General features: G+C 36.8%; 1 protein-coding gene across 50 annotated transcripts in view; it reads right to left on the minus strand.

The window, feature by feature from the left end:
- Positions 1-15,153, minus strand: part of GTDC1 (glycosyltransferase like domain containing 1) — a 386,422-nt gene that overhangs the window by 54,657 nt on the left and 316,612 nt on the right. For 28 of the 50 annotated variants that reach the window (XM_063790448.1, XM_063790464.1, XM_063790458.1 and 25 more), the window contains one exon: positions 4,979-5,332. The exons of 5 other annotated variants lie outside the window; for them this stretch is intronic. In XM_063790448.1, coding sequence (XP_063646518.1) covers positions 4,979-5,332 — 354 coding nt within the window. Of the gene's footprint in view, positions 1-4,978; positions 5,333-9,472; positions 9,620-15,153 lie in introns of all 50 variants that reach the window. 17 more of the 50 variants (XM_063790457.1, XM_009443412.5, XM_054679811.2 and 14 more) reach the window with 1 other exon arrangement.

Here is a 15,153-nt window from a genome sequence, read left to right on the forward strand (position 1 = left end):
CATCCCCTCGATAGATATCTTTTAATAATCTGTGTAATAAAATGAGAAACACACATGCATACCAAGATACAATAGCTGTCCTGAGGAAAAGTATTTGTATGCTTGTTTGAGTTGTGAGCTAAACTAGTTGTCTTTTCATGAAACAGTGAGTTTATTTCAAAGAACAACTAACAGATAAACCACAGTTAATCAGACTTCACTATTTGGCAGACATTTTCTCAAACATGAACCATGTGAACTTGTCACTCAAGGAAAAACAAGTGATAATATTTGTTGCAATGATAAATTTAAGCTTTTAAGGGAACATTAGAATTTTGAAAAATTGCATTTAAAGTCTTAGCTTGACAGCTTCTCATTATTCAAAAATGTCTATGAGATCAATGGTGATATTAACAAATATGATTTTTTAAAATTGTATAATGAATTGTGTCAACATTTAGAAGATCTTCAATTTGGTGAACCTGTATTTCCCAAATCACCAATGCATGATGCTACAAAATCCATTCAAACTGCAGGTAATGGAGCATGAAGAAATCATTTATGTGGTTTCATATTCCACATTACAGCAAACCTTTAAGGAACTCCTACTTGTCAAGTTTTGGTATAGTATCAAAGAAGAATATCTACAATAATCTGAAGAAATCATTAAACATTCAACTTTTCCAGCTATATTTCTTTGTGAGGCAGAATTTCTTCATAAACTTCTACCAAAAGAAGATATTGCAACAAATTAAACACTTAAGCAGTTATAAGAATCCAAATATCTTCTACTTAGACATTATAGATTTTTAAAAATGTAATGTTGCTATTCTCACTGTTTTTTTTGGGAAAATATAGTTAATTTTCATAAAAATACATTATTTATGTTAACATATATTTGGTTCTTTGTTATTTTAAAGGCTATAATGTAGATTTTAAAACTTTTTCCTCAGTTTTAATTTCTAATACAGTAAACATTGATAGGTATAATCCCAACAAACAAGAGCTCTTTGGTATCCCAATAATTTTTAAGAGTATGAAGGAGTCTTAAGACCAAAGAGTTTGAGAACTGTGGCCTTGAGAGAGTGATCTTTCAATATAGTCTAAACTTGTTTTTTTTGGTCCTTCCAGCAGTGTGTCTTTTATGCCCGTTATAATAATTATTCGAAAATGCTTACATAAAGGTTGGAACCTGGATTAATATTACAACATTTGTATAATATTTGGAAAGAAAATAGTTAAAAAAAAAAAACCAAGCAGTGCCAATTGCAGCCTGTTTTTTACAGGTCTTTCTCTATAAGTTATTTCTACTAACCGTGCCTTGCTATAGATGTTTATAACAAAACATTAAAGACTGGGTAGAAAGGAGAAAACAAATTACTCTGCAGAGAACCCAGCAACTCTGCTAAAATACTGTCAGTTATTTATCTACTGTCAGCAGATGTTGCACACTATAATCCTTGACAAGCTCAGTTTGAGAAAGAATGAGGAGAGGGGCAAGCATTGCATTTAAGGGCCTGTTCTCATGCACAGACATTTTAACACAGATTTAAAGCCAGAATGTGTCTTCTAGAAAATGTCACTTTTGATTTTGATACATATTCTAGCAAGTAGGCTCTACATTTGGTTGACTTAGTACGAGATATGTTAGAGGCTGACACTATATTTTAGACCATTCATGATCCCAGTGTGGAACTAACACAATGAGGTCAGCATCACTTCATTTTTAGAGCTGGCTACTGCAACTGCATGATTTCATGGGCATATTTTTTTATGATAGAGGAGGGTTTTATTTTTGTTTTGTTAGGCAAGGTAATGACAAGATCTAAGAATCCAATTGCCCTCTCCAGTGTTCCCTTCTCCTTTAGGTTTACATGGAAACAATCATCAATGCCTTCTCTCTGGTAAAGATACATGGCCAAGGTGAAAATGCAACAGACTTCCTGCTTCTAAAGAGCTTCCTGCAGGCTACTGTAAAGAAAACCCCCCTTTTCAAGCAGGGAGTTAAAGCAGCTCAAAATACTGACAAGAATATGTAAAGTACAAGGATGGGGGAGGCTCAAACTAAGGGGGTTGAACAAGAAACACAACCCTGGTCATTTGTAGTAGAAACCATAGTTTCCTTCTGAATACCATTCATTTTGACTGGTCAATTATACGATTTCCACCCATACGATCAGGGGTCTAAATAAATGTGTGCTTGTAGCTGGGGATGTTTGATGAATGCTGAACCAGAATCTTAATTTTCTAATTCATATTCACCAATTAAAAATAAACTGTATTTTTATGAGCAAATTTACATAAATCAGATGATAAAGCATCTACCACTAAAGGGTAGGAGTTCAGCTCACAACATTTGCATAAATTCTCCTAAAGAAAATATAGGCGTTTTAGATTTTCATTGAAGAGTCTTGCTGCGATGGAACTCTAATGGGCTTAGAACAGTAAATTTTGAAGAAACTGATTGCTACCCCTGTAGCTAGTAAATGTCTGCCTAGACCCAGTGGCATTTGAAAAAAGTGTTTTATCATAAAATTATCCCAGCAGAGTCCATTCTGCAAGATAACATCATCATCATCATCATCAGTACTCCATGCAGGACCCAACAGCTCTGGCACAATATTGCCAGTCATTTATCTGTTGTCAGCACAGGTTACACACTGTAATCCTTGACTGCCTCGGAATTAGAATGTCTTTGATGTCCCCACAAGAGTTTTTTGCCCGAAGGCTTTACCAATGCTCGGCGGCTCAGTGTTTATTCCTCGTAATCTTCCTCTCATCTCCAGGCTAGCAGTGACAGATGGTTATGGGCACACAATAGTATTAAGAGTTTGATATTTTTTTTATGCTGTGCTCTCTGTACAACAAATAGCTATCAGACGCGGGCCAGAGAGCTGACATGGCTCGCTTAGGTAATGGCAAACAAACAGCTCGGGTTGATGCTTTCTGTCATTTCCCCTCCTAACCCTGCTTGTTTTCATTGTATACTCTCAAAGGTAAACTATATTAACCTTATAGACTGTTATTAAAAAGATATATCTATATGAGCATAAAGTGCTTTTCTTTTCTCTTTTTCTTACTCTTTTGATTATGAAAGTAATACTCCTGACATATTGAACAAATATCGAATGTCAACATAAATTTTTAGTGTGTGATAATATCCCCCTTCATATAGCTGTGTGTCAGGCGGGAACCTGCGGATGATGCATAGCAGTAAATAACCCAAACAAAATTAGTTCTCTTGTCAGCTTCTACCTTGTATGTCCCCAGGCATCAGTAAAATTGACTGCACGCTAGATTTTCAAAATTAGCCCTAATGTTAGCTATGTGTCTGGCAACCTCCAAGTTTCCAATGTTCTACTATATTACCCGTAAGGATGAATGTGTTACTTTTATATTTTGGCATCTACTCTTGCTGATGCGGCTTTTTTCCCTCTTCTCCAAATTAAAAATAATTTAGCTTTAACAATAAGAATGTGCACAAACATAATGCTGCATCTCTTTAAGCAACTAACTTTAGGCAATTAAATTAAATTAAAGCAAAAATATACAAAGGAAGACAGGGAATTATTCAATTTAATATTGTTAATTTTATTAACATAGCTCTGTCTTATTTTGTGCAAAGTATTGAATAACATGGTTTTCACTCTTTCCTCCATATTGCTGTTTTGTAAAAGCAGACTAGAAATTATTTAATTTAACATTTTCATGATACCCTGGAACCAACTTTTAGAACTGATTTTCCTGCAATAAATAGTACTTCAGAGACAACCAAAGGTTAATGGAATAAAAGAAAAAGCTTTTCAGAAGGGAGTAAATGATGACATCTATTTTACCTTGAAACAGGTTAATCTCATCTAGACCCACTGCATTTTAAAATCACATTAAATAATATTGAACTCTGTCACATTCGAAGTAAAATATGATTTAAATATACCTGTTACTACCTTAGAAAGGCTATGCTGGAAGTATGAAGTTGCACAAACAAATTCAAAAACACATTCCACATCAACTTTCAATCCCTACATTTTACGTTCATACATTTAGAATTAAAGATGAAAATCCCTTTAGGTACCAGATGCTGCAGATCAACTGGGAGAGCTTCTAGAGTTTTAATGTGCTGGAAGGCAAATCCTCGGCAAAGGCGCTTTGCCCGGCCGGTGTGGTGCGCTTATTACTTCACCTGCAAACGGTTGCTCTCAGAAAATCGGACCTAATGATCAGCCTAGCATCTCTGCAATAAAGAGACCATAATCTGTGGGGGAAGTGTACTCTAATCAGGCCACATGCAGATTAAACTAACTGGGAGGAATAAAAACTAGATTAAAATGTTCATGCCTAATACCAGAAGATTATCAGGACATTTTACTTCTTTAAATCCTAATTTATAGGAGCCAGGGTTAAGTTTGAGTTTTTATTTGGTGAGATCACATACTGCAGTTGATTTTCCTCTGTTTAGAAAAGACTTGGCTAGAAAGTATTTTGCTTAGCACAATACAGAGGCATCTGAGTGAAGGGAATGGTTTCAAATGTACTGATATACATCTTATGACAAGTAAAATGAAGCCACCCTGTTGAAACTGGTCAAGGTAGTAAATAATGGAAATTATTCTTGCTTTAATGGTAATATTGCTGTATCAGTGTGTATATATGAAATAGTTTTGTGATAACTGTGTGTGTGTGTGCATAAAATGGAATCTGATTCTTATATTTTGAAACTTTCTGAACAAGACTTGATATGCTAGAAGTGCCTACCCACTACTGTTAGTTGAGCAAATTGCAGCAAATAATTACCTGTAATTCAAATTTAATCTAAGCACATGACCATTCATGTGAAGATATTTAGTAGTACCACCTTGGCAGATCATTAGTAATACCACCACATTAAAATAATCTTTTTCTAAAGCAATAAGAAGAGCAAATTATTATGTCAATCAACAGAATATATTTTCTTTTACCAGTTCTACAACTCTTACTAAATTGGCATGCCTTGACTTACCACCTGTGAGGCCAGACAATGTGTAGAAGTCTTTGCTGATTATCAACTCCACCCAAAATGTCACAGGGATCAACAGTCAGATTTTGTTTATTTTCACCATGATGAGAGCTTGAATTATCTGACGAGGTGGACTTTTTCAAGTCTGATTCCTGTCTTAATGAGTTACCCAAATATTCTTGTCGTGCAGTATCAAGGCCACAGTGTGTATCACACTCTGAATTAAAATTCTTCAATAAATCCTCTGAATCTCTCTGCTCTGGCTGAAAAGGAAGGGCCATGGACAGAACCGCACCGCCATTTCCTTTAAGGCCGAGCATCTTCTTTAAATGTGTTGTTTTGTGCTTGGGCATGAATCTGTTACAAAAAAAGAATGCAATATACTTTTAGTGGAAAAAAATATGTAAAATTTGTCCTTTACCTTCCTGTAAGTACATAATGATTATATATAAAACTGAGAAAAAATAAAGATGTTATACAAAAATTCCAGAAAAAGTGTAAAAAGTAGTAGCCACTAAGAGAAGTTCAAAAGTTTGAAATTGGACTGGGCTGTCTTTGAATAGTTTCCAAAGAGTTTCTATGGCTATAAAACTTGCACTGCACATATCATAAAACATAAGATTACAGAGACGGTTTATCACTCTTCCCTCACTCATCCTTCTGGATTTCCATTTTGTGTTTTCCAATCACCACATGGCCCAGTGCTTATTTTCAGGCCATACTTGTTCATTAACCTACAAAAATGTTTGAAACTTCCTTGATTAACACTGGTCATTTCTGCTCATGACTGTTCTGTATTCCTGGGCATCTGAATATACTTTGTATTAAATTGACTTGGCTAATGTTTCCTTAAGTATATTTTAATATCTTTTTTATTATCATTTCTCTCCTATCTTTCCATGACACTTTATCACACAGAGTTCAATGTCTGTTACTTATCGATAGAGAATCAAAATAAAATGAAACCTTAAAAAATTATAGCTTAAAACCTGTAAGCCACATAATACAAATAGAGGGGCTATCCTCAAGGAGCTCACCGTCTATTGGAAAGCAAACCATTAGTGCTTAGAGAAGAGTAGGAGACAGACACAAGAACAGCCAACTAACCTAGGCCGGAACATACTATACATACAATGGCCATTCCAGTTTTTTTTTTTAATGGAGGGGAAGAGATTAATGCTGACTTGGGGCTCAATAAAGGCTTAAAGAAGGCTTTAGGTAAAGCATTTTGCAAGACAGAGTCAGGGAAGCTCTGGAGTCAGAGAATATGAGATCAAAGGAAAAAGGGGTGAAGAAATACAACTCCTCAGGAAATAACATGCAACCCAAAGAGACTGGGATGCAGGTCTGGATGTAAGGTCTAGAGGGGTAGACTGGGCCAGACTACCAAGTCCTTTCTCAGAGTTCCTGAGCCCCATCCAGAAACTTGGCCTCCCTGAATTGTTGTGTAGGGGAAGAAATGGGTTTCAGAGGTAGGTGAAAAAGAAAAACCATGGAAGGAGAGCAGAAGGGAACATCTGGAAGAGTAGAAAGAGAATCCAAGAGAGTAATATCACATTATTGAAATGAATCAAGAACCCTCAAAGAATGTGTAAAATGGGGCATAAAACACTGCAGAGGTGCTACAAAGCAGAAACAAGAAGCTTTTGGCCTTGTCACATCACAGGTCACTGGCTACTTCGACAGGCCACTCTCTGCTCCTGCTGAAAGAGTGGTGTGGGCAGAAATCAGACTGCAGGAGGCTAGGGTTTGTGTATGAAAGAGAGAGGCAGAGAAAAGGAGGTAGAGAGAAGGGAGGGGAAGGCAAGGTTGGACTTTTAAAAATGAGGCACATGGGCACAGTGTTATTCACTTGGGAATACTTGCTAGGGAAGGAAGCAGGATCCTGAAGAAACAGAAAAATCTTATAAGATGGAAGGAGAAAAACATTATAACATGGTGATCATGGTGTAGGGGAAAAGCAAGCAGGGTCTTGTAAAGATAGTGAACCTCGCTTTCTTGCAAAGCTGAGGGAAAAAGAGAGAAATGAAGCTGAAAAAACAAAACAGCTTTAGGTGGCAGGTGTAGAATCTAAGGAGTTGCCTCATTAAAGCACTAGGTCAGTTCATCTATTTCAGTGAGGTGAACAGAGGTGGAGATGGGCTTTCAGAAACTCACTGAGGCCTCAGGACAGTCACTGTGGAGACAGGGAGAGGGCGTTAAAAAGGGCTGAAAACAAGGGCTGATAGGCAACACTAAGAAACAATGGAGGAATCACAGGAGCTAGAAACAAGGTCTTTGGCTGTAGGACCCTATGTACATTCCAGAACCAGAAAGCTTGTTTTGGGGGCTTCTATGTTTGTTTCATAAAGATCTTTAAATTTCTATTCTAATTTCAAATGCCTTGAGGAAACTCAAACAAATACATAAGAACTCCCCAAGTAATAAAGAGATGATTGTATATAGAAAGACAAAACACAAAGAATGGTACTAACCCCTTAAATATGCCCTAATAAAATAGTAAATTTAGTCCTTGATTTAAAATGGAAAGAAACCTGGGCATTTACAGACTATAGTTTCAAACTGCATAGGCCCCAAATTATGGTGGGAACCAATCAACTTCTTCTGCAAACAAATTCAAAATACTGAAGAGATTCTAGAAACTAAAACACAACATAAAAAATTGCCATTGATCACCAGAAAAGGTAAAAAAATAGAATGACTATGACACTATCTTCAATTCTCCTAAAGAAATGGAACAAATGGTAAGAGAAGGAACATCTGTACATATCTGGAGAACAATAAAGCAATTGAAGTAACCTATTTGTTTATGTCAGATAAAGAGTGCCAGGCAAGCTTAATAAGGATTTTAACAGAATCACAAACTTAGCTCATGAAGGATTCACCAAAAAAAAAAAAAAGAAAAAAAAGAAAAAAATATCAATGGGATTCAAACAACATATTTTCATTTTAGAAAACAGTATCATGACCCATCTTACTCATAAAATTCATTTATATTGGCCAGCATGTGAGCAAAACTGCAAATTAAAAGAGATGGGAGATTGGCTAAAGGGTTGTAAACAACAGGAATTGGTAACTGACAAGGAATTTAGCTGTGGGCAAGGGTGTGAGGCCTACTTTTATTCAACACCTTCCCTAAATGTTCTCAAGGATGAATAGAATCCCATGTTAAGACAAGTTGCAGATGACTGACTTGATAGGTCATAGTGAATAGGGACATGGAAAGATGCAGAATATAAATAGGGGCAGCAACCAAAACGCTTACAAATCTCACAAAATTGAAACAAATCAAAATAAACCTTGAATGGAGGTAGGGCACATAGAAAACACCATTTAGACCATGCTGAATTGGACAAGATGAGCAAGAGCTGATTTGATTCAGCGAACTGATGCCATTTAGTTCTGGATCTTGTTGTACAGGGAAGGAAGACACTAAGTCTGCCAGGATAGAACCCTGTGCAAATGCTGATGTCATCTGGGGCACCTGAGAACTGTGTATGTTTGAAAATTAGAGAGTGTTTAGAAGAGCAATAATAATAATTAAGGCAATGGAAGAATTGATTTATGAGGACAGATTAAAGGAGCTAACTATGAATAGCCTGGTTAAGTGACAAACAGAAGGGTACATAATAAGAGTTTCTAAGGAAAAAGAATAATTATTTAGCTTGGTACAAGGGGGTATAACCAGGAGTAACGGGATGAAATTAAGAATGGGAAAATTTAAGCTGAATTTCAAGAAAAACTCCCTGACGGTGTAATTTTTTAGCTCATGGAATCAATTCCCTATGGAAATGCTACAGCTAGGAAACCTTAATAATAGAACTGGACAAGCTACCAATAAATAATATAGATAACAATCCGGTACTTGAAAGAAGGTAGTTACAAGCTACGGTTTCCTTGTTTATAGTATCTTTTCATATTTTTCTTATAATCTATTCATTATAGTGATTGTCACCAAAAGAAGTATTTAGGAAATTAGCCAAATCTAACAGGATATATCCTTTAGTTGGGGAAAGTTAAAAACACTTTAGTTTTCATACACTCTGTGGTAAGAATGAAGGCAGAAGCTGAAACACTTTTGTACTACTTTGTTACAATAAAGCTAGTCTTGAATTAGGCTGAACAAATGTATTAATAATACTAAAAACAAAACAAAACCAACCACATCCACCATCCCACACAATCTATTCTGATTCTCTGTGTCATGAAACTCATATTTTCATAGACATGTTTAATATAAACAATTTATTGCTATAATAGAAATCAAAAAAACTTTATTTCAGCTTTTCTAAATGTAGCTCTATGGTCAATTACCTTCACATCAATACCAAGATCAAATAGGCATAATACTAACAAGCAGTTTGCTTAATAATAGTCACCACACTAATTAACCCATCCAGAACATTCTTAATCAGACACTATTTATAATGTACAGTTAAGAGAAGCCTGGCAATAAACTGTTCTATGCTAGTAAAAAAAAAAAAAAGAAAATAATACCTTACTGATGGGGTGAAACTGGCTTTTCTATAGAACTGGACAGAATGTTTGTGCTGTCCTGGCATTAATTCAATGACGTGACTATGCAAATAGGCACATGTCTGAACACTTCCTTTCTCTTTCCCAGTTCCAACTCTGGTGGAGGTGCTAATGAGAAGAGAAAAGGTCCCGAGGTAAGAAGTGAAAGAGAGAAAAGAAAGGGTCAGAAGAAAAACAGTAATCCACATATGTCAGGTTTCCCATTTAATAATTTCCCCATTTTTCTTAAGTAAATTCTACTGCCCATCTTACAGAATGCTTCTTCCTGTTTCCAAATCTCTTAGAAACTCCATCAGAACCTATTTCTAACTTTAGAAATACTCGGATTGCCATAATCATTTCCAATCTGTTATTAGCCATGGGATCTCCACCCCCAACTCCTTTCCAACCAATAGCCAATATGTGAAACAGAAACAGAGCCCCTCTCCTGCTGCCCATCCCCTCAGACTCCTTTCCTTCCCACCTCTGTCCGCCAGTATGGTTCCAGAAGCATTGCCACAAAACCCCAGTACTATGTTGGGCAATGTTTAAAGACACAGCTGGAACAAGCACTTTCTAGATCTAAATGTATACCCCTCACCACAGTCCCCATGTCCAAACACAAACCTAAGATCGACCTGTAGGAATAACCAAAGGCCTTTGCCTTTTTCATATCAGCCGGGAAAAGACTAGATTTGAGAGCAGTTTTAAATGCCACTAAGATTGATGGTAAGCAAAAGAAGTGCTCTGGGCACCTTAGCTTATTTCTGCTATAGTCGAGAGGCTAGAGAACTTGCAGTTGACTCACAAAGGTAGTCAAAAGGCAGGCAATAAGGTTAACACAAAACAAGTCAACTTTGGACATTCATGTTGATTCATGTGCTGTTGAATAGAATATCATAGCTGAAACACATGCCATGGTGGAATACACTCCTTACAACTGTCTTTTTGAGAGATTTTAATAAAAAGTACTTACTATGGTAAGTTCAACCTACAGAATCTCATAAATAAATGCCCAAGGGTAAAAGTCCATATGACAGAGATTATTAGTCATCCTGTTTCTCAAAACACATTTGGAAGATAGCAGGTGAAAATTAATTAATTAGTGTATGATTAAAGAGAAAGAGAGAGCGTGTGTAACTGATAAAAGATTATTCCATATTTGAGCCAGTGAAGAGATATGAGGGTGTTAGTAAGTGGAATAAGGAAACTGGCCTACATATGGGGCAGACAAGGAGAGAGGGAGTTGATGAAGTTCAGCGTGTCTCACGTTCTAGCTCAGGTTTGGGGGAGGGAGGAGTAGTAGAGCCACAGCGTTGTATCCCTCAGGCTGGTGTTTCACAGGTGTGTTTTGTGCAACACTGATTCCATGAGACACATGTAGATGTTGCACCAGAGATGGTTTTGTGGGAAAACAAGTTTGGAAAATGCTAAGTTAAATAAAGTTAAACATTTCTTTACTATTAACTTCCCAAAGTACCTGTTACTATATATTATAAATATGTTCATTCATTAACTCATTCATTCAGTAAGTACCTATTGAGTACCTAATATGTGATGGGGATGTGATAATTGTTTCCCAAGCTTACTGGAGTAAGAAACCTGTCCGCCTCCTCCTCACCCACCCCTGCAGGACACAGCTTAAGAATTAATGGTCAACAAAGGATACTCTGGGAAATACTACTTGAGGCCCTAGGAGGTGCACAGCCAGAGTCTGAGAAGCATGGGGCAGCCAGATGGGCGGTGGCATATTTTATATAATAGAGATTGCAAAAAGAATGAGAAATACATTTATGTGGGAAAATGATGAAATCCAAACTTGAAGCCATACACCAATGTGACATATCAGTAGACAAAAGGACGTCCAAAAGAAAGCAGGAGAACCAGTGAAAAAGTGACAGAAGATATGGTTCAAGGCTAATATGGATGACAGCAGAAAAAATATCAACAGTTTTTATCAAAATGATTTCTGTAGATCCCTGGATAGAAACCAAATTGAGGAGAAGGAAAATAGAAATTAAAATAAATAAGTTTTCCAAAACTAACTGGGAAGGCACATTGAGGCAGTTCAGCGATCTAAGGCCTTGGGTGACTTACAACAAAAACTATTCCTTGTTGCCAAACAATGTGGTGGAAATTAATTATAAAATTAACATTTTTAGAATCTAGCCACATAAGCAAATATCAAAGATAATTAAAAAATCATGCTACCCCACATGTGTCCAATATATCACTTATATGATGAGCAGATTTATATAACCTATAAAGTATAAAAGTAAAAATTTTGATATGGCATTCTCATGCGTACACAGACACCCCCATTCCTCCGTCACACTATCTTCACTAAATAACGGAATCAAAAGCAAGGAAACCCATCCCAATTTAAAATGAGATGTTTGGAGACCACAACATTAAACAGAAAGACACACTTATCCTTGGCTGGTCGGCTGCAGTATGGCTGCATGCTCTTCTTTACCGGTAATGGCTAACAGCTAATATTCATAAAATAGGTGGCACATGTCTATGAAGGATGTTTCAGAAAGGAACTCTGGCAGAACATTATTTAAATAAACTTGAATCACAGATGAGCCAATCATGATGCACACTGCACAAATGCTCTGGGGGAATACCCGCTAGCCCCACCGTGGCTGTGAGGCTATGTTGTTAAGTATTCAATGCTTGATGCCTGAAATTTTGCTTCTCATGGTACAAACTTTTAAAGCCAACATGAAATACAGCATTCTGTGAGAGGATACTGAGCAAGACTGTCTTGCTTGAACTATGAGGAATCTGCGATAAGATAGGAAAAACAGGATCCACAGAGACTAGCTATAAGTCAAAATTAACAAGCAAACCCTACTTATTGGCCTGAGTAATACATGCTGAAATGGAAAGAAAATTTCTAGTTATCAGACTGACCTCATTAGCCATGTCTGGTCCCAGGGATATGACACTCAGCAAAGACAGCATCTTCCATTGAAAAGAGAACCTTCCATTGTTAAAAAGAGAAGCTTTAGCTTTCTCTTCTCTGCTTTAAAAGGTGCATCATTTCCTGATGTCTGTCCTTTCAATAGCTGGGATATATATGGGCTGCTATAAGGAAAAGATGGTTCTATTTCCAGCAGCCTATTCTTTTATATTTTTATTTCCCACTACCATTTCTATGAGTCATTTCTGAAAATCTAACACTTTCCAGATAACCTTATTTATACCATTTGCTTATATGGCCTCTTCTGGCAACACCATTTATGTGATTAGCATTATTTAACTTAAATAATTATGCCTAAATTCCCCATTCTCTCTTAATTTCAAAGTGTTTAGATTGTATACATTGCTAATTTAACTGCCTACTAGTATGAGCAGTTTGTCTTATTCAATTTTATAAAATCCCTTTAGGATATATTCCTCCCACGCAGAAAATTTAAGGTCCTTATGAATGTATGAGAATAAGAAAAGCTACCTTACATGTTGCCAGAACAAATGTTTATCAAACCCAGAGCCATCCTTGCTAACATATGTACACTCACTTCTCACGATCCCCACTCCCCCCTAAAAAGAGCTCTCTAAGAACAACAACAAAACTCTCTCGTTTACACAAGGTTTACTCTAGTAATTCAACACAGTTTGGCAGAGCCCTAGGCTAAACTGAAAACAGGAAATCTTTATTTTCCTACCTCCACTTTAAAGCATTCTCCGCCCACTGGTGGTCAATTTCCTGAGGTCTTTATACTACTTTCTCAGTGCCCAGGTAACTCCCCATACCCACCCTCCCCTCACCCACCACTGCCACTATGGGTCTCCTTGCAGCCTATCTTGAAACTATGTCCCATTTTGGATCCAGCTCTGAATCATGCTGGGCTCTCTGTTATTGGTCTTGTTGGAAACTAATCTTAAATTGTTACAATGCACTCATCATATTTTGTGCTCAATGCATTATACCTTTCAACAGAGGCAATACCTTAATTCAACGGAAGTAATCACAAATGGGGTATGTTCAGGTACCACAGTAAGCCTGTGAGGAAGATTATTTTGGGGGACAGGTAAAGAAATCTCTGTGAAGCACCTCAAGTTACTCCACTCAAGCAACAGGTTATGTTGAAGTGGTGAGAATCCAGGCTGTGTTGGTACAGAGACTGTACTGGCACTTCCTCAATTTTGGAGTTTATTCAAATCAGTTAATTTCTCTGAACCTCAGTTTTCTAATCTGTAAAATAGGATAGTAATATCTGTGCTTGTAAATTTCTTGAGAGCATTAAAAAGGAGAACATGTGTCGGGTGTGACGTGTAGTAGGAGCTGACTAAATCTAAGTAAACTTGCCATTCCTTGCTCCCCTACATGATGTCCATATTTAAGCCACGTTGAGTAACACTACATTCCCTAGTCAGTCAGTGAACGATTCACTGTGTTGACTCAGTTAGCAAATATTCATTCAAAAAATATTTAAGATCCTTCTATGTGCAAGAGATTGTATCTGCACAATGAAGCTTTCAGTACATATAGTGACATTTCATACATACTGATTTTGGTCTGTTAACCCCCCAAATTGTAAATTACCCATATAATCTTTAAACTAAACTGTGTTTACTAAAGTATGTTATCTCTATCACTCAAATGACCTAACTTTTTTCAAACTTAATAATTTGTTCATCATTTTTTCTATTTGAAACTCAGAAGCCAAGTTTCAAAAGCTTCTACTTATTCACCTCACTTAATATGATGATAGTATAGGACAATAAAATATTTTCCCAATATGGATCAGAAGTTATCTCTTCCAAGCAAGAGGAAATAGCTGTTTCCCACGTACATTTGCTCTTTCTGTGTAAGAATTTACCTTGTTCACAAGTGTTCTCATTACCTTTGGAATTAAATGTCTCCTATAGCATCAATAAAGCATTGATGGAAACCCTAAAAATGGTCTCTAATCATGTGTTCTATTCCAAGATATTTTAGGGGAAGCCATCATTTGCAGGTTGAAAATAGGATGGGAAAACGTACTGCTGTTGAAGAAAGGATTACTTTCTTCTTTCCAAACAAATATAAGAATTCCCCTAGGACAGTGTTTCCAATTACAGAGTCTCCTTTGGAATATGACATGATTTTACTGAATACTATGGCGGAAAAAGGGCAATGGGACAACACTATGATGGGTCAAATTTCCTGAACAGAGTATCAGAAAAGTAACAGAGAAGGAGATACTATATTTATGTTGATAGTGACAAAAATATACTATTTTGAAAGATGAACAAGCTATCAAAACTGATGAGAAAATTTGGGGAATAAAAAGGAGAAAATGTATGTGAACTTTATTCTAAAGCCAAATGTTACTTTTTTTTTTTTTTTTTTTTTTTTTTTTTGGAGACAGAGTCTCACTCTGTCGCCAGGCTGGAGCACAGTGGCACGATCCCAGCTCACTGCAACTTCTGCCTCCCGGGTTCAAGCAATTCTCCTGCCTCAGCCTCCTGAGTAGCTGGGATTACAGGCATGCACCACCACGTCCAGCTAATTTTTGTATTTTTAGTAGAGACGGGGTTTCACCATGTTGGCCAGGATGGTCTCGATCTCTTGACCTCGTGATCCACCCACCTCGGCCTCCCAAAATGCTGGGATTACAGGTATGAGCCACTGTGCCTGGCCCAAATGTTACTTTTTAAAAAATTAAAAT

Source organism: Pan troglodytes, chromosome 13 (genome assembly GCF_028858775.2).
Source record: "Pan troglodytes isolate AG18354 chromosome 13, NHGRI_mPanTro3-v2.0_pri, whole genome shotgun sequence".
NCBI classification, from domain to species: Eukaryota; Metazoa; Chordata; class Mammalia; order Primates; family Hominidae; genus Pan; species Pan troglodytes.